Source organism: Manis pentadactyla, chromosome 18, assembly GCF_030020395.1.
Source record: "Manis pentadactyla isolate mManPen7 chromosome 18, mManPen7.hap1, whole genome shotgun sequence".
Taxonomy (NCBI): Eukaryota; Metazoa; Chordata; class Mammalia; order Pholidota; family Manidae; genus Manis; species Manis pentadactyla.
Window position 1 is genome coordinate 28539523 of NC_080036.1, and position 19949 is coordinate 28559471.

The 19949-nt window shown below is 51.1% G+C and overlaps 1 protein-coding gene across 13 annotated transcripts in view; it reads left to right on the top strand.

Moving 5' to 3' along the window:
• SLC28A1 (solute carrier family 28 member 1) overlaps nt 1-19949 on the top strand; it is a 45993-nt gene that overhangs the window by 6207 nt on the left and 19837 nt on the right. For 12 of the 13 annotated variants that reach the window (XR_008994621.1, XR_008994619.1, XR_008994620.1 and 9 more), the window contains exons 6-10: nt 665-756; nt 3858-4041; nt 9398-9539; nt 10196-10309; nt 11455-11532. Coding sequence is in view for 7 of the 13 variants with exons in the window: in XM_057494675.1 (XP_057350658.1) it covers nt 665-756; nt 3858-4041; nt 9398-9539; nt 10196-10309; nt 11455-11532 (610 nt within the window). In the remaining 6 variants the exon portion in view is untranslated. Of the gene's footprint in view, nt 1-664; nt 757-3857; nt 4042-9397; nt 9540-10195; nt 10310-11180; nt 11365-11454; nt 11533-19949 lie in introns of all 13 variants that reach the window. The other variant, XR_008994622.1, reaches the window with a different exon arrangement.

The window sequence follows — 19949 nt, forward strand, 5'->3', positions numbered from 1 at the left end:
GCACCAGGGGGAACTCTGAGGCTTACTTTGAAAACCCCTAGACTGGGCCAGACCCCTCCTCTCACGTGTGGTCCCCCAGCGCAGCCTGTGGGACCCCAGAGGCTATTCAGGAGCCAACCTCTCCTCCAGAGATAGACAAGTAACCAGATATCCAGGCAAGACCTGGCATTGGCGGCAGGCCTGGAAGGCAGCAGGGGCACACCATGGCTGTGGGCACAGGTGGGCTATTCGCATAGCCACTTGCTAGAAGGAGCTGTGGACTCGGATGACGGGTCTCCCAGGTCCCAGCAGAGTAAATGCAGAGCCAGGAGCCTCCCCACCTGGCAGGTGGACATGGAGCCGGGAGGGGTGCTCCATGTGGTTTGCATGTTTCTGTATGACGGCAGGTGCTTCCTTATCATCTCAGATAATTCCTTCCAGCCCTGGAGGCAGGGTGATCCCTGTGGTGCTACTCTAACCAGGGCTCAGAGCCTGCAGACGGGCAGGAGCCGGGCATGGCCCGAGCCGCTGCTCAGTCTGCTCGAGGCTGGGGTTGCCCTTTAGGCCTGTGGGATGTCAAAGCTCGTGCCTGCCTCGCCTCATGACAACATTTCACTGGGGCCGTACCTGAATGGCTTCCACCTGGAGGCACTGAGAACCCCACAGACCTGCTTCACCTCCCCAGGAGGAGCCTGCAGCCAGCCCTGAGGGCGAGACGCTTCTGCAGGGCACACACACTGCTGTTTCGATGGATCTGCGCAGGCCTGCTCTGCACTGGTGAGCCTGGCGCCCAGCCCCGACCAGGTGTTGGCACGCCCACCCCAGCCCCCCGGCCCCACTACCCCAGTTTCAGCCACCCAGTCTCAGGGAAGGGCGGGTCATTTACCCAATAATTCAGCAAAGGTCTGTTGAGCACCATCCCAGAGCCCCCTCCCGTGCCAGAAGCCAGGCATCGGAAGGAAGCCCGGCCAGATCTCACGCGTGAGGTGCTCTCACCGGTGAGGGGTGTGTTAGTGACGGCGGACACTTGCTGTTTAGGGCCGAGGCTGGGAGTCATAGGAGAAGGTCCAGGAGGCAGAAGTGACTGGAGAGGCAGATCCTGGGCACGGGGAAGGGGGCCCGGAGCCCAGGTGGGGGGCGGGTCTTCGGCCAGATCCTCACCGCCGCCCGTCAGGTGGGAGGTTAGCGGGGAGATGGGGGCAGAGACCGTCACAGGCAGCCAGGGACAGAGAAGCAGGATGGCGGGGGCTGGGCCTTGGGAGGAGACTGCAGGCAAACCATTCCCTGAGCGGGGCTGGTCCTTGGACCCCGCAGCTCCCTTCCAGAGACGGCCGAGAAGGGGCATCTGCCCTCCGCGGGGGCTGAGACGGGGCATCTGCCTTCCACGGGGGCTGAGACGGGGCATCTGCCTTCCACGGGGGCTGAGACGGGTTGGGGGGCACATCTGCCCTCCGCGGGGCCAAGCCAGGCCCTTCGCCCCTCCCCTTGCTCCCACCTTCACTTGGACTCGATCTGTTTCTCTTGCAAAAATGACTGAATCCTGCTAGTGGAAAGTGAGGGCTGCCCGTCTCAGCCTGCTTGCACTTCGGTCTTGCGCTTCGGAGCCCAGCCTCAGCCATCAAATGCCCCCTTGCCCCGGCCGGCCTCGCCTTCCGCCGTGCTCAGGGTTCGCTCTCCCCTGGCTCTCCGACCCCGTTATTGCATGACGCCCTTTGTGCAGAGGCCCTCCTCGGACTTCCCGGGAGGAGGCACGGGCAGGTAACCGAGCTCACGTTCTCAGCACCGCGGCCTGAGCCGTCGCCACGGCGTCCCCCTGACTCCGTGGTGCAGAGACCGCCGCGGCAGGGCCACACGGAGGGCCTCAGCGCCCCCGTCACCGCAGACGAGTGTTCCTCCCGCTCGTGCTTCTGGCTGAGTCCTGGGAGCCCCCCGATCGGCCTCACTGAGGTCATGGGCCAGCCCTGGGCCCCAGGGCGCAGTGGCCTCCTGCCCCAGAGTGGGTCAGGCACCGCAGGACCACATGGGCTGAGAGTGGGCAGGGGAGCCCCAAAGGAACAGGAATGCCCAGTCCCTGGGGGGTGCACGGATCCTACAAGGATAGAAGTAATTTCTGGGGCACGTTTCCCCTGCCCTGCCTGGAGGGCTGGTCCACACGGCCCCCTTGCCTGCCCTGCGTGGGTCCTGCCCCGAGTCCCTGCTGGCCACAGGCCCTGAGGCAGACAGACCTGGTTGGAGTCCTAGCCCGGTTTCCTCCCGACGTGAGTCTCGTTATGTCCCTGGCCTCAGAGTCCCGTCTAAATGGGGATCACCAGTGTGCTGCCCCCCGGGGTGGGTGTGAGGGTCACCCTGCCCGCCCTCACCGTCGCCCACAGCCTGGGCCTGCACCCTGGCACCGCCCTGGGTGCCTCTAAGTGACACCCAGACAGTAGCAACACCAGCCCACAGACTGCTGTGTGAGAGAAAGGGAGTGGTTTCCTGTAACTTGGCTCATTTTCCACTTCAATTTCGTCACGACCATGAGTGACAGGGTCTGTTTGGACCGCCCGTTCGCCCTTTGTCCAGGAGTCCCCAGCGGTCTGTCCGCAGGGCCCCGCTCACCTGTCCCCCACCTCTGTCTGGTCCCCGGGGCTGCCCTGGCAGGTGGCCGTGGGGACGCCCCGTCTCTGTCGTGGGCCTGTTCCTGTCTCCGCTCTCTCCTCTTCCAAGCCCCCCACAGACATCACTGCTGCCACCACGGTGTCTGCCAAGCAGTGCGGAACCTCAGAAGCTTTCTCTGGCTCTGCCTGCCGAGCCCCACGCGGCCGTTCCTCTCTCTGGAGTGAGCGGCCCCCCCGGGACAGGGCTCCTCTGCTTGCGGTGCCACCAGCCCAGCAGGGCTTTGCCAGCGATTGCCCCGCCTCGCCCCACTGCAGCCACTGTGCCTAAGGGCCCTGGCTTTGGAATTCTTAAGCCAGGGAGAGAGAGTTCCCCTCTGCTATCTACTACCATATGCCTTTCTCTTTCTTTTCCCCAAAACAGTTTTTTAAATTTTATCAAATGTACATCACAGTGTTCAATAATCCCCCTCCCCTCCCCGCCCCCACCCTCTCCCCTCCCCCTTGGTAACCGCTAGTCCCTTCTCGGTGACTATGAGTCTAATGCTGTTTGGTTCCTTCTGTTTTGCTTTGTTTTTAGATGCTACAAATCAGTGAAATCATTTGGCACTTGTCTCCACGTGGCTTATTTCACTGAACATAATACCCTCTAGCTCCATCCATGTTGTTGCAAATGGCAGGATTTCTTTTCTTTTTATGGCTGAATAATATTCCGTTGTGTGTATGTACCACATCTTTATCCATTCACCTATTGACGGACACTTAGGTTGCTTCCATATCTTGACTATGGATGTCATATTCCTTTCTTGAGGCATAGCACAGACTGACTTAACTGCTTGAAGGGAAGAAAGGCAAAGGGGAAAAGGAAATTCCAGGAAGAAAATGGTCATTGACTAATATTTCAGAACAGGATCCTGGCTGCCACGTGTGAACTCCTTCCTGGAGTTACTGACTTATGCATCTCTGTCCGCCATGGAACCTGGGGTGGCTCTAGAACAGAGTGGTGGCCCATTGGTGCTCAGACATTCCTGCTGTCTTGCCTTGTCCACACATATCTCCTCTCTCACATTTGGTCAGCACTTCACAGTCTGCAAAGCCCTTTCACGCACGTCTGTCCGTTAACACCCTTACAACCCTCCAACACGGCAGGGATGCTCACTCTTGTTTCTGTGTGAGGAAACCGAGGCTCAGAGAGGTTGTGTGGGCTGGAGGCAGGGCTGCAGGGCCTGGAGGGGGGCAGGGTCATCCTCACTGACCCCCCTGTGTCCTCCCCACGTCCTCCAGCATTCACAGCCTTCCTGGTGATCGCCTGCCTCCTGGATTTCCAGAGGGCCCTGGCGCTGTTTGTCTTCACTTGTGTGGTCCTTGCCCTCCTGGCCCATGGCCTGCTGAAGAGGCTGCTGGGCCCGAGGCTGCTGAGGTGGGCCCAGCCTCTGGGCAGTTCCCGCCTGAGCTTCTGGCTTAAGAGGTGAGTGAGCTCAGCCCCCAGACGGGGCAGGGGCGGGGGGCACCTTGGCAGAGAGCCTGTGTGTCAGCTCCTGGGTCACAGCCAGGGCTGGGTGAGGAGGGCCTCAGTCACTGTCCCACCAGAGGGCTCCTGTGCCGTGGGGGCCACACCCCACCCTGCTTGCTGCTGGGAGCCCCGGGGCAGGTGTTGCGGGGTGGCTCCAAAGGCAACAGCCATCTCTGTGGGGTCTGCCTACCCCCCTCTGGTTCTCTGGCCCAGCTGTAATATGTGATTAGACTCCTCAGAACAGGACTCAACAGTTTCCTAAATTCAGAGATCCCAGCCCCTCCGTGCAGGGAGGGCCCCTATCAGTGCCTCCGATCAGATAACCTGGGGCGTGTGTGAGACATGCACCTGTGGGGGACGCCCCCGGAGTCCGATTCACAGGTGGGACTGGAGTCTAGGTATCAATGTTTTTAGTTGGCCCCCAGGGGATTCTGACGTAACCAGTCGTGTCCCTAATCAATAGTTTGGGATCCCCTGGTTTTCAAGCTGGCTTCCTTAGAGTTCTGGAACCCTTGGAGATGCCATAAGGTGAGAGAGAGATTGGAGGTGAGAACGTCCGACACCCCACACCCCATCCCCATTTCACCCAGGTAACTCTATCTGATCTATAAACCAATGTTTACAGAATAATTTAGCTGGAAAAAAAAGGTTTCTATGGCTTAAAAAGGAGTCTGAAGACCGCAAATATAGTTCAGTAGTCTATTGTGTTGATGAAGAAACTGGTACCCAAAGTTATCCAATAGCTAAGCCGGGGAGCCCAGGGCACGAGCGTGTTTCCCAAAGGAGGACCCACATACCACAGCAGGACAATTTGATCCAGCCTATGAACAAAGTGTTCATTTTATTTATAAATGTATTTGCTTCTACATTTGCCTCCTCCTTAATGAACAGATTTATAAAAGGATTTATTTTTAGAGTCATCTTCTACTTATGACAAATCATTGGCACTGGTATTCCATTTGAGGTATTGATAGAAAGCTTCGTTTAAAAAAATACATGCAGAAAATTAAACTTTATAAAAACCAAAAATGTTTTTCATTCAAGGGATACCACCAAGAAAATGAAAAGATAACCCAGAGAATGGGAGAAAATATTTGCAAATTAAATATTTGATAAGGGGCAATTCAACAATAACAAGACAAATAACCCAATTAAAAAATGGGAGAAAGATTTGAATAAACTTTTCTCCAAAGATATACAAATAGCCAATAAGCACATGAAAACATGCTTATTAGCCATTGTGAAAATTCAAATTAAAACGACATTGAGATACCACTTCACATCTACTAGGAAGGCTGTAACAAAACAGTCAGATGATAACAAGTATGGGCAAAGATGTGGAAAAATGAAAACCCTTATACACTGCTGGTAGAAATGTAAAATGGTGCGGCTGCTTTAGAAAACAATTAGTTCCTCAAAATATTATACATGGAGTTACAAAATAGCACTTCTACTCCTAGGTATATATCTTAGAGAAATGAAAACTTATGTCCATATAAAAACTTACACATAAATGTTTATAGCATCATTATTCATAATAGCCAACAAGGGGAAATAATCCAAATGTCCATCAACTGATAAATGGATAAATAAAATTATATATCCATATAATGGAATAATGTTTGGCCTATCAGTGAATACATATGAACCCACCCAAGGCTTAAGAAAGATCCACCCAAAAGGGTAAGAGGGAATAGTGCCTGGAAATCACACAAGGCCAGGAATAGTGTTTTTATCTCAACAGTCCGAGTGGAAAACCTCATAATTCACAGGACATTGTTTAGAGTACTGAAAAAGGTCTTGGACAATAAACCCTGTTTATGCTCTGCCTAACAAATCTTAAGGCAAAACTTTAAAGATTCAGTCAGAGTATCAGTTAATCCTGCCACAACTTTAAGTGAGTAAATATTCATGTAACTGAAATGTCCGAAGGAAAAGGAGGGAAAAAAAAATACTTGAAGAAATCACATCCAAAAAATTCCAGATTTAAAGAAAATTATAAACCCAAAGATCCAAGAAACTCCATGAGCCCTCAGCTCAAGAAACATGAAGGAAATACGAAGGCACATCGTAATCAAATTGCTTAAAACCAGTGATAAAGAGAAAATCTTAAAAATAACTAGAGAAAAATAGATGTGCAGAGGAACAAAGACATGGATGACAGCAGATGTCTTCTCCAAAATAATACAAATGAAAAAACCGTGAAAAACCAAAAACTAAATGAATAAATAAAAAATGTGACAACTCTTCACCAGTGAAGGCCTTCAACAAAGGAGAAATAGGACTTCTCCAAATATACAAAAGCTGAAAAACTTTCAGCCATAAAAAAAGCAGTCCTGCCCTACGAGAAATCTTAAAGGAAATTCTTCAAATAGAAGGAAAATGATACCAGATGAAAATCTACATTGAAAACTACAAAACCTTGCTGAGAGAAATCAAGGAAGACTTAAATGGAGCAATATTTCAAGTTCATGGTTCAAAAGACTCAGCATTGTCAATTTGTCAATTCTTTTCAAATTTATCTACAGATTCTAATAATATCTCAATCAAAATTACAGCATGCTGCTTACTATGCTGATGGACAGGGACTGTGAAGGGGTATGTAGGGGGGACTTGTTGAAGGGGGAGCCTAGTAAACATAATGTTCTTCATGTAATTGTAGATTAATGATACCAAAAAAAAAATTATAGCATGCTTTTTGGGTAGAAATTGGTAAGATGATTCTAAATTTCATATAGAAATGTGAAGAACGCAGAATGGCCAAACAGCTCCGAAAAAGATGAACAGAGTTGATGAACCTAACTACCTATCTTTACAACTTTTTATAAAGCAACAGCAGTCAAGACAACACGGAATAAGCATCAGACAGATCAGTGGAACAGAACAGAGTCCAGAAATAGATCTAATTACATATTGTCGATTGATTTTTGACAAGGGTGCTAAGGCAATTCAGTGGAGAAATTACATCCATCTTAAGTTCTGCTAGAGCAGGGGGATATGTACATGCAGAAGAAGGAGGAGAGAGAAACTAACGAAATTTGATTCATGCCTCACATTATATAAACAATTAATTGAAAGTGGGTCATAAACCTCAATGTGAAGCCTAAAGGTATAAAATTTCTGTAAGAAACTATAGGAGAAAAATGTCATGATCTTGAGTTAAGTAAGTTTCTTAGATACAAACCAAAATCATGATCCATTAAAAAAATTAATAAATTAAACATCAGAAATAAGAACTTCTACTTTTCAAAATACATGGTTAAGGGAACAGCCATGACTAGAAGTTTTGCAAATCATATATCTCACAAAGGACTTGTGTCCAGAATATATTAAGAACTCTCAAAACTCAATAATAAGGGAACCAACCCAATTTAAGAATGGGCTCAAGATTTTAAATACATATAAGTGACAAATAAGCACATGGAAAGATTCTCAGCATCCTTAGTCACTAGGGAAATGTAAATTAAAACCATAGACAGCTACGTGCCAGAGAATGAAACTGGATTATTGTTTAACCCCACACACAAAAGTAAACTCGAAATGGATTAAAGACCTGAATGTAAATTAAAACCATAAAGAGATACTACCATATCCATATTAGAATGACTAGAATTCAAAAAAGGGTTGGCAAAGATGTGGAGGAACTGGAACTCTAATATACTGCTGGTGGGAACGTGAAATCATGAAATCACTTCGGAAAACAGCTAAGCAGTCTTCTAACAAGTTCGACCTGCCATATAATTGATCCATTCCACTTACAGTATTTGCCCCAAGAGAAGTGAAAGTGTATCTCCAGATGAAGACTTGAGCACGAATGTTTGAATGTTCATAGCAGCCTTATCTGAAATAGCCCAAAACTGGAAACAACCTAAATGTCCATCAGCAGGTAAATGGTAAGTCATTGTGGTTTATCTACACGACGGAATAGTGCTCAGCAATGAAGAGGAACGAACTGCTGATGCATGCAAAAACCTGGATGAATCTCAAAATAATTACACAGAGCAAATCAGACAAAACAAAAGTACCGTATGATTCCACTTATATAAAATCCTACAAAATGCAAGCGAGTGACAGAAAACATCAGTTGCTGCCTGGGATGAGCGTAGAAAAGCAAGGAATTACGGAGGAGCATGAAGAAGCTTTTGAGGGTGATGATACTTTCACTGTCCTGATTGTGGTGATGATGGTTTCAAGGTGTATACACACATCAAAACGTACCAAATTGTACCCTTTCAGCATGTTCCCTGTATTATATGCCAATCGTACCTCTCGTAAAGGTGTTTAATACATACAAAAACCTCCCCAAACCTGCATTTAAGTTTTTGTAAAGTGAATTAACTTTAAGAAAAGCAGTAAGTAAAGAGATGTGCTTGGAGCACAGAGACATGGCAGAAATTATTCTTGTGGAGCTGGGTGATAGGAATTTGGGAAACATGGACAGAAGCAGTGAACTCTGGCATTAACCAGCTTGAGTTCAGGTCCTGGGCCCACCTCTTACCAGCTGGTGACTGTGTAGAGAACTAGTTAGGAGAGAGAGCAGACGTGCTGGCAGTGTCTGGGTGAAAATCCCAGCTCTGCTATTTTCTAGATGGGTGGTGGTGGGCAAGCTGCTTAACCTGCCCGTGCCTCCGTTTCTTCACCTCTTAACTGGGGGCCGGGCCCATGTGTCTCCCAGCCCCTGGCATACTTCCTGACACACAGTAGGTGCTCAGTGAGCACCAGCTGTCATTGGTAGTACCAGCGAGTTGACGACCAGGTTGGGGCTAGACCTTGAGCACCCAGTGCCCAGACCTGGGCCCTCAGACCCTTCAGGCTGCCCCCTGGACAAGCCCAACCCAGCCCCAGGCGGCGAGGCATTGCTGGAAGGCTGCACCCAGTCCTGGATCTCGGGTGCTGAGCCCAGCATTCCAGACTGCCAATGCTGCTTCTGGGCTTTTGGGGAGCAGAGCCCATGGCCCACAGGGCTGAGTCCTGGGCCACGCGGGTGCCCCCTCACCCTGGCAGGGTCAGAGTCCACCGGACTGGGCATCCTGCAGCTGTGAGAGTTCCTTGAAGGAGGCATGTGCTGGGCGCCGTACTAAGACCAGTGAGCACATTTTCCTATTTAGTCCCCTCAGCAGCCTTGAGAAATGGAGAGGTCTTTGGCTTCATTTTCCAAATGAGGAACTAGACTCAGAGGGACAAATGGTTTGTCTGACGTCACACGGTGCTTTCTTCTCCCACCAGCCCTGAGCACCCTTTCTGGGGCCCCGGGAGCTTCTCTGTCAGGCTGGCGAAGACGCTGAGAGCAGTGGCTTTCTATCCCCTGCAGGGGTCTAGCCCTCGCTGCTTTTCTGGGCCTGGTTCTGTGGCTGATTCTGGACACCTCCCAGCGGCCTGAGCAGCTCGTGTCCTTTGCAGGAATCTGCGTGTTCGTCGGCTTCCTCTTTGCCTGCTCCAAGCATCACGGCGCCGTGAGTGCCCGGGTGTTGGGCCCGGAGGGGGCCTGATATGGGGACCCTCAACCGCCCGGATACGGGGACCCCTCCCTGTTCCATGGTGCGCTCACACCTTCCCCAGGGCTCCAGCTCAGCCTCCCAGATGTCCTGATGCTCACCTGAGTTTGGGGATCGCTGCTACGGATCCTTAAGTGCTGAAAGGCAGCAGCAGCCCTAGGAGCCCAGCTGCCCCCTGTGCTGGGGGGCGGCCACTGACGGGGTGGGTTGGAGCAGTTGGGAGCCCTGCCTCCAGAGGATGGATGCGGGAGGGTCCCGGCAGATGGACCAACCTCAGGACCACAACTGCAGCCCCCCCCAACCCAGCGATGACCAGGATCAAGCACATGCTCAAGGCTGGTCAGGTCTTACCTGGGTCCTTGGTTAGACCTTGCCCCCCTCCTGCCCACTGCCCCAGGCCCACTGCTGCCAAGAGCGTGGCCCATTCTGAACTCCAGGGAGGACATGACAATCGGCAATAGACCCAGAGTTGTGGCTGGGTCCCATCCCCATCCTACAGACGGGCAGAGCTTCCAGAGCCCTCAGCAGTGCCATGCCCTCTGCCCTCACCCACCCTGACCCCTCGGGGTCCTCTGCGGAGCTGAGCTCACCAGGACCTTTCTGTGGGATGGCAGGTGTCCTGGAGGGCTGTGGCTTGGGGCCTTGGACTACAGTTTATACTTGGACTCTTCGTCATCAGAACAGAACCAGGATTTATTGCATTCCAGTGGCTAGGCGGCCAGATCCAGGTGTGTACGTGGGGCCCAGCTGCCCAGGGCATCCGGGGTTGCCAGGGAGTGGATGAGAGGGCACACTGCTGGGGAGGTGGATGGTGAAGCCATAGCCAGGGATTGGACCAGGATTTGGGGTATATGTAGGGGCCCCAGCCTAGGGTACCTGGGCACCAGGCACATGGCCCTTAGCAGTCATCCATGATAGGGAACTCTTGGTAATTAGAAGTGCTAAAAAAAATTGATTTACTTTGTGTATGTGTGTTTAAAATAATGTTCAGGTTGTTGAAGTTATGCTTTTTTAATTCCATTTTTTAATTGTGGTCAATACACACAACACAAAATGTACTATGTTAATCATTTTTAAGTGTCACTGAGTTCGTTCACATTGTTGTGCAACCTTCTTGATCTACTTTTAAAGATACTAAATTTTCTAGGACACAAGGTCAATCCTATACTCCCCCCCGCGGCACCCTCTCAGTTTTCCCGTGCTCCCTAGGGGCAGCGCCCGGGGTGGGGCTCCGCATGCCTGGCAGCCGGCCAGGGGTAGCCGCGTGGAGGGGAGGCGGGCTCCTGCTCTGGCCACGTGCCCCATTGTGTAGATGGGGACCTGAGGCCTGGACAAGGGAAGGGACTGTCCCTGCAGTCACAGTGCAAGTTCGGGACCTAAATACAGGTCCCTGTAGAAGCGAGGCTGGATTTGAACCTCAAGGCCACAGGCCTGGGATGGGGACAGGAGGGGGCTGTGCCACTGGTGGGAGGGGCGTGAGCAGGGACAGAAGGCACCACCTCGGACAGCCCTCTCCATGCGTCTCACTGTCTTGCTCCCTCCATGATCTCTTCATTATTGTTGTTCCCACAACCCTCATCTCAGAGTATGTCTTTAAAGTGTATTGAAAAGGTGTCTTTCCTGGAGTACGTGCCGAGAAGGAGCAAGTGCCCATGGATGTGGCTCTAGCCACCCGCCTTGCTGGGCGGTGGTGCGGCCCCTCTAAGGCCAACAGCCGGGGCCTGGAGGGCCTGCGGCCTCTGTGGCCCTCTCCCCTGAGCTGCCGGGAAGGCCCGCGGAGCAGGTGAGGCCCCTGCAGCTCACCAGCCTGGTCCTGCAGCTGGCTTCCTCCGGCCTCATTCCTGGCCTGTCTGGGTTTGTTTTCTTCTTTCAGATCTTCCTGAGCTACACTGAGGCCGGCTCCAGCTTCGTGTTCGGGGAGGCTCTGATCAAGGATGTCTTCGCCTTTCAGGTCAGCTCAGCCCCTTCAGGGCCTCCAGCTCGGGGGTGGGCAGAGCAAGCCAGCAGGCCCAGCCTGGGGATGGGGACTGTGGGCAGAGCCCCAGCTGGAACCTCACGCATCTCAGGCCTCCAGGTCCTCAGTGGGGCCCTGGAGGGCTTCACCCGGCGGTATGGTTTTGGTATATTTTGTAAAATTTGCAAAACTAAGAAATTATCTGTATTCTTTTTCTAAAAAATGACTTCTCAAGTGATAGAATTACTGGGAGGCTGAGGACAAGGAGAGACAGTGGGGACATAGGATGACACCTGCTCCCATCCCAGCCCCCCACCTGCTGCAGGGACCCTGGACATCTACAGATCAGATTCCAGGAGCCCTTAGGCTCAGATGATCCTCTCACTGTGCTCTTTCTTCAAGGCCCCTCACAGGCCACCTCTGCCAGGAAGCCTGCCCTTACTAGTTCAGCTGCAAGCTATAACCCCTGCTCTGCACCTCCAAGACCTTCAGTCTCTCTCTGCTTCTTCCTTCCTTCCTTGAACTTAAATCTATTGTGTGCCTACTGCAGGCAAAATATTACAGGGGAAACTGAGGTAAAGAGTCAGAGACCTCACTGTGTAGTGGTAGAGCCCCAACCATCATTTAATGGGCAGCCTGTGCTGAGTGTGCCGCACGGGGCCGCTTCGCCCTTCTGGGTGGAACCGTGGCTGTGCTTCCTTCCCTGACTGGCGGCCTCAGCACCCGGATGCCCCACCAGGGGCATCCCTGCCATAGCCCTCCTCGGCCTGCCTTACACCTAAGTCACGTCGAGACCCTGAGGCCTGCTGCAGGCTGAGGCTCTGCTTCCAAAGGCCAGATGGCGAGAGAGCCACCCGGGTCCTGCTCACCCATTAGCAGGCCCCAGTTTTCTGCCGCCATTTCCAGCCATGACACCACAGCTGGGAATGGGTGCCACCGCCCCAGTCTGTCCCCGACTGCCATCAGCATGGCACTGCTGTGCAGGATCCCAGGTTCTGGAAGCTTCTGCTTCTTGTCATTAGTCTGGCTGTTGTTCCCAGAGCCTCCCCACCCTTCTGGAGTGCTGGGCCCTGGAGGCTTCCAGTCTGAGCCATGGGCTTGGCCGTGGACCTCTGGGCTGGTGTTGAGCCAGGCGAGTCCAGACACGCCCAGTGCACGCCTGAGCCTGACTCACAGGGAGACCCTCTTGGGGCCTTGGTGTCTGGCCGCCTCTCTCCTGGAGACGCTCACTCTGCCCAGGGGCTTCTAATAATGCCAGCCCTGGAGTGGGCAGGGGGCCGGGTTCCTGTCCTTCCAGGGGCCTCTGCACCCCAGGACAGACCTGTCTGTCCTGTTTCCCTGAGATGAGTGCGTGGAGGGCCACTAGGGTTGCCCTAACACCATCCCCGCAGGGCAAGGTGGGAGGGCCCCCCTCTTCTCAATTCTATTCCCAAGAAGGGGCCCCCCAGGGCTCAGGTGACCTCGCGTGTCCACCCAAGCAGAACAGCAGTCGGCAGCTTCTCACACCGTACAAGACAAACTACCGCACTGCAGTCCCCTCTCCCCAGGCAGCCGGGTTCAAGTGCACCTGGCACAAAGGCGTGTCCCTGGGGAGTCCTGTAGGCAGGGACTGTATGAACTAGGGACAGTGAGGACGACTCCTCGAGGAGGTGGGACTGACATGGAGCTTCGGGACAGGAATGATCCTGCACGAGGAGAGAGGCGGGGGGAACTTCGTGGGCAAAGGCACGGAGGCGAGGAAGCGCCACTGTGTCTGAGGTGCGGGGCGACGCTCAGCTGGCTGGGCACGCACAACCTTTGAAGGAAAGTATGGCTTGGGGGTAAACTGCATGTGTGGTGGACTGTATCTTGAGGGGTCTTAAATGCCAGGCTGAGCCCCTTGGTTTTGTCTAGCAGAGGGTTTGAGGAAGGGGGACTTGACAGGAGCTGTGGGGTGGCTATCATGTCAGTAGTATGTAGGAGGGGCTGCAGGCAGGGTGCTGGGGAGATGGACCAGTGAGGAGGCTGCCTCGGGGCAGGGAGGGTGAGGGGGCAGGAGGGCCCGTGTGGAGCCCACCGCTTAGCCCCGCAGGCCGCCGCTGTGTCTGCTACTGGCCAGTCGAGGTCGGGCCGGGCCTCACTCATCCTGAGTCTTCACTGACCCCGAACCCGGCTGTGCCCCGCCCAGTGCCTGGTGCCCTGCTCTGTGCTGAAGAAATGGAGGCTCTTTGGTATGGGTGGGAAGTCCCTCTGTGCCTGAGGGGAAGGGCTGGCTCTGTGAGCCCCGGCGGGGAGTTGGGCCCCCACCCAGCCAGCCTCTCCTGCCTGGACCCCCACCCCCACCCCATGGCTCTGTGGCCCTGAGCAGCTTTCCTTTCGGCCTCAGGCCCAGCCTTCCCAGGGGAGGCCAGAGCTTCCCAACGCTCTAGGGCCAAGATCTACTCACAGGCTTTGCAGCAAGGTCCAGGACCGCGGGGGACCATTCTGACCCCTCTGGATTTGAGACACTGGTGGGACAGGGAAGGAAAGCTCAGAGAGAAGGAAATCCTAACAGCTACTAGTTATGGGGCAAAGATTGTGTGCCAGGCACCAATTCGCTGTGGGGAAAACTCTGTCCTGACCCCATTTTACAGATGAAGCTATTGAGGCTCAGAGTGGTTGTTGCATGCACAAGGTCACAGAGCTAGTGAGTGTTGGAATAAAGATCGGAACCCAGGCCCAGAGCTTTTGCTTATTAGCTTCTGTGCCTTGAGGTCAGAGCCCTTTCCTTGGTAGGCAATGGAGACAAAGAGGCCCCAGACCTTAGATGTTTGTTTTCCCCCTAGTTTAAAAGGAAGAAAGTATTCTGTAGCACTATTTGGTAGCAAGTGAGAGAAATCCACTTGAAACTCACTGCAAAGGGAGGAGAGACGAAGGGGTGGGTGTTGCTTGGCTCACAAACTGGACGGCAAGGCTGGAACCGGTGCCCCAGAGCTGCCTGGCTTGCAGCCTCGCATCTCTGCTTAGCCCAGGGTGCCAGCTTCATTCGCTCGTACACCAGATTTCCTGGGCCCCCATTCTTACAGCATGTCACCCAGAATGGGGGAAGCTCTTCCCTTCCAGCCCCAGTTAGACAATCCGGGGGACGGGTTTCAGATCTGGCTGCCTTGGGTCATGTGACCATTCTTGGGCCCATCGCCAGGCCCAGGGCAGTGGGAGGGAGTGGAGTCGTGTGCTCCTGGCCAGAGCCAGGGGTCAGGTGCTCTGGTGAAGTGGAAGCCACACTCGGGAACTCCCCATTGGAAGGAGCGCTGCCTAGAAGAGGCAGGTACTGCTAGTCCCCCACGTTAGGAAGCCAGGCGGACACCCCCCGTTAGGGCCTGCGACGAGCTACATTTCCGGGGTGGCCCTGTGTTGCGAGTGCGTGAGTGTGGTCTAGTCTTGGAGCAGGGCCCAGCCTGGGAGGAAGAACAGTGGACTGGATCGTTCGATGTTGTCCCTTCCAGTCGGAACATGGGGCCACATTTGGGAGTCTAGGCTGTGCTTCTTGATGGGGTACTTAGCTCCTGAGTTAGTCAGTTGTAAGAGAAACAACACTCAAAGTGACTTAAGCCAAAAACAAAACAAAACAAAACAAATCAAGATTAATTCCTATAACTGAGAAATGTAGGGGTTTCAGTTCCTACTGGATCCACGTGCTGCTATCACCTGGGGTCTGCCTTGTTTATGTCCTGTTCCGTAGTCTCAGTACTGGCTTTAGTCTTAGTCTTGGAGACGGTCTTCTGAGGTAGTGAGGTAGTGGCAAAGCGGTGCCAGGCTTACATCCAACCAACTCAGCAACCTGAACAGGCAGAGAGAAAGAGCCAGCGAGTGAGGCTGTTGTCCACTAGCTTCAGCAGGAAACCCGGGAGTGGGCCATCCCATGGCTTTGACTGGTCAAACCTGAAGCCTGTGGGCTGGCAGTGGAGGTGGAGTAGCTTCCCAAAGGGAAATTAAAGCTTTGTTACCAAAAGAAGTGGAGGAAGGGGCGCCGGGCAAGCAGCTGCTGATCCCAGAGCCCACGCCCAGCTTCTCCCCCGCGGCAGCCCTGCACGCATCCCCTGGCTTGCGGCTGCGTCCACCCCCTTCAGTGTAAGCTTTGCGTCCTCTCGTCTTTCTTGGCTTTCTGGAAGAATGTGTGCACACCTGCTACTTGCATCTCTTTCCAGGTCACCTTTTAGAACCACGGATTTATAGATGGTTGGGCTTCCAGGGAGCCCGCTGCCCTTCGGGTCTCCCCTGTATGTCACAGGTGGTCACAGCACACCCTGGAGAGGAGCGGTACTGGGGCACCTTGCCCAGGGAGGTGGGGCAGAGCAGGGCTACTAGCACCAGTCATTAGACTTCCAGTCAAGCAAGTCTTCTTCCTTGTGCTGTAAGTAGAGGCAATGATATCACGTCTCCCTTCCAAATACCAAAAGCATCCCTAATAACAATAATGATACATGAAAAAATATATATTAATGGTTGCTAAAGACTTTGAGATTGGATGTTCAGTCATGAGAGAAAAAACAAGCGTGGAGGTTTATCATTAGCCAGCCTCAAGATTCCCCAGTCACCTCAAATCGTTTCCCGGCCCCTGGGAGGCCCTGTCCTCCGGACAAACTGGTCAGCGTGCCAGCCAGTGGCCTGCTCCACAAAGACAGGCCAGCTAGGGAGGACTTCAGACACGTGCCCCACGGACACGGAATTCCCTTTCTCCCAAGAGTCCTGTAACAAAGCCTCACTCACAAGCCCCCTCCCCACATCACCCACGCACGCACGTGCCAAGCTTTGGGCTTGTCCTCAAGGCGGGCTGGCTCTGCTGGTGCTGAGTTGAATGGAAACCTCAGGAGCTTTCCTTCCTTTCTTTCCACGAATCATGTGGCCCTAGTCCAAGGCCACTGGCCCACGTCAGCCCAGGGAAGTCCTCTCTGAGCTCACTCAGATTTTCGGAGTCTGAGCTGCTTCCTGTCGGGTCACAGGCCAGCTCGTCACTCCTCCAGGGAGTGGGGTCCCTGCCTGGGGCCCTTTGGTCCCCACGGCCCCTGGCCTGGAGTCCAGCACAGTTGACGTAGCAGCCACCTCCTGGCCGTGTCCTCTTGATTAGTCATTCGGTCTTGGCCCCATCCCCCTTCTAGTAACTTCCCACCCACACCTCTCGGGGTGCAACTGGCCTGGGGTACACACTCATTCCTTTGCTGTCCATCACTCCATCACAAGCCCCCCACTCACAACGCCCCCTCCCAAGCCTCTGGCACGTGCACTCACTACTGAGCTCAGCGGTGCTGCTCAGGTGGTCTCGGGGAGGAGCCCCGAGCAGTGACCGAGGGCCCCCTGGTGGGCGCAGTGAGCAGGCTGTCGGGCAGGGAATGGGAAGGAGGTGGAGGCTCAGGCTGGGAGCTCAGAGGAGGGAGAGGGGACAGTTGAGCCGGGAGTTGTACGTTTTCAGATCTTATATTTAGGTCTTTAATCCATTTCAAATTTATTTTTGTGCATAGTGTGAAACAGTGACCCAGTGTCATTCTTTTGCATGAAGCTGAGAGGCTGGCATTTGTAAAGGTCTCTGAAGGACACTCGGACAGGCAGGGATGGGCATGAGGGGGCAGCGTGCTGAGGAGGCATGTGCAGTCTATCTGGCCTTGGAGGAAGTCCCCTCTGCCTTCCCATAATGGTGGTGGTGGGTGGGCACAGCAGTCACATTTGAGGAATCTTCCAGCTTTGGGTTTTTTAAATTGAAGTATAATTGGCATAAAATGTCTTATTAATTTCAGGTGTACATCATAGCGATTCAGTGTTTTTGTACATTATGAAGTGATCATCTAAGTCTAGTTACCATCTGTCTTGATGTTACATAATATTATTGTATTATTATGGTATTATTGACTATATTCTCTATGCTTTACATTACATCTCCATGACTTACTTATTTTATAACTGGAAGTTTATACCACATAATCCCATTTAGCTGTTTCATTCACTTCCCCAGAGTCGGTTTCTATTTTGTTTTGTTCATTTGTTTGTTTTGTTTTTTTTAAGATCCACGTATAAGTGAGATCATGCGGTATTTGTCTTTCTCTGTCTGACTTACTTCACGTAGCATAATGCCCTCAAGGTCCACCCATGTTGTTGCCAATGGCAAGATTTCATTCTTTTTTATGGCCGAGTAATTTTCCATTGCATATATGGACCACACCCATATCCACTTATCCATCAATGGATGCTTAAGTTTTCCATACTGGCTATTATAAATAAAGCCGCAACGAACATAAGGGTGCATATATACTTTCAAATTAGTGTTTTTGTTTTCTTTGAATAGATACCCAGAAGTGGAATTGCTGGATCAAATGGTAGTTCTATTTTTAATTATTTTAGGACCCTCCATACTGTTTTCCACAGTGGCTGCTCCAATTTACATTCCCACAAACAGTGTAGGAGGGTTCACTTTTCTTCACATCCTCACTTGTCATTTCTTGTCTTTTTATACTAGCCATTCTGACAGGTGTGAGATGGTATCTCACTGTGGTTTTGTTTTGTATTACCTAGTAGGTTTGTAATGTTGACCATTTTTTTATGTGCCTGTTGGTCATCTGTATGTCTTCTTTGGAAAAATGTGTATTCAGGTCTTGTGCCTATTTTTTACTCAGATTGTTTTTTGTTTTTTGTTGTATGGTTTATTTGCATATTCTGGATATTAACCCCTTATCAAATATATGATTTGCAAGTATCTTCTTCCACTCAGTAGGCTGCCTTTTCATTTTATTGTTGGCGTCCTTTGCTGTGCAGCAGCTTTTTAGTTTGCTGTAGTCCCAGTTGTTCATTGTTGCTTTTGTTTCCTTTGCCTGGGGAGCTGTATCCAGAAAAAAGCTGTTAAGGCTGATGTCTCAGAGTTTACTGCCTGTGTTTTCTTTTAAGATTTTTATGGTTTCAGGTCTTATATTAAGTTTTTAATCCATTTCAAGTTTATTTTTGTGTATTGGGTAAGAGAGTGACCCAGTGTAATTCTTTCATATGTAGCTGTCCAGTTTTCCCAATACCATTTATTAAAGATACTGTCCTTTCTCCATTGTATATTCATGGCTCCTTTGTTGTGGCTTAATTGACCATGTACATGTGAATTTATTTCTATTCTGTTCCATTGATCTGTGTCTCTTTTTGGGCCAACACCAAACTGTTTTGATTACTATAGCTTTGTACTATACTTTGAAACCAGGTTACTGTTACTTCCAGCTTTGTTCTTCTTTCTCAAGTTTGCTTAGGCTATTCAGGGTCTTTTGTGGTACCATACAAATTATAGGATTATTTGCTCTAGTTCTGGCAAATGCCGTTGGTATATTGATGGGAATTGCATTGAATCTGTAGATCGGACTTGGGTATATAGATATTTTAACAATATTAATTCTTCCCATCTATTAGCACAGTATATCTATCCATTTGTTTGTGTCATCGATGTTTTATGATTTTCAGAGTATAGGTCTTTTACCTCCTTAGTCAGATTTATTCCAGGCATTTTATTCTTTTTGATGCAATTATAAATGGGATGGTTTTCTTAATTTGTCTTCCTGATAGCTTGTTATTACTATATAGAACCACAACTGGTTTCTTTAAGTTAATTTTGTATCTTCTGACTTCACTGAATTCATTTATTAGTTCTAATAGTTTTTTAGTGGAGTCTTCAGGGTTTTCTGTGTATAATATTATGTCATCTGTGTATAATATTATGTCAAATAGTGACGATTTTATTTCTTATTTTCCAATTTGGGTGGCTTTTGTTTCTTTTTCTTGCCTAAGTGTTATGGCTAGCACTTCTAGTACTATGTTGAATAAAAGTGGTAAGAATTGACATCCTTGTCTTATTCCTCATCTTAGAGGAAAAGCTTTCAGTTTTTCACTGTTGAGTATATTAGTTGTGGGTTTGTGCCTTTAATTACATTGAGGTATGTTCCTTCTACATCCACTTTGTTGAGTTTTTATAACAAGTGAATGTTGAATTTTGTCAAATGCTTTTTCTGCATCTATTAAGATGATCATATGATTTCTATCCTTAATTTTGTTAATGTGGTATCACATTGATTGGTTTATGGGTGTTGAACCATCCTTGCATCCCTAGAATAAATCCCGCTTAATTGTGGCATCTGATCCCTTTAATATATTGTTGACCAGCTTTTGGTTTTTGTGGTTCGCCACGGTCTGGGGCCTGTAACAGGGCCCTGTCTATGGTGCTTAGGCTTTGGGAGACAGGGGGTGGGGATTTGCCGGGATAGCTCCGGAAGTTATCAAAAGCTCCAGTTCAGCCCGCTCCAGGAAGAGGGAGCAGCAGGGCCAGGCCTCACTGGGCTTAGTCCTGCCTTCGGAGCCTATTTCCAGGTAAGGAGATGATGTTTGCTCAGAGAATATGGTCTAGACTCTGGAGCAGTGGTTCTCAGAGTGTGGGCTCA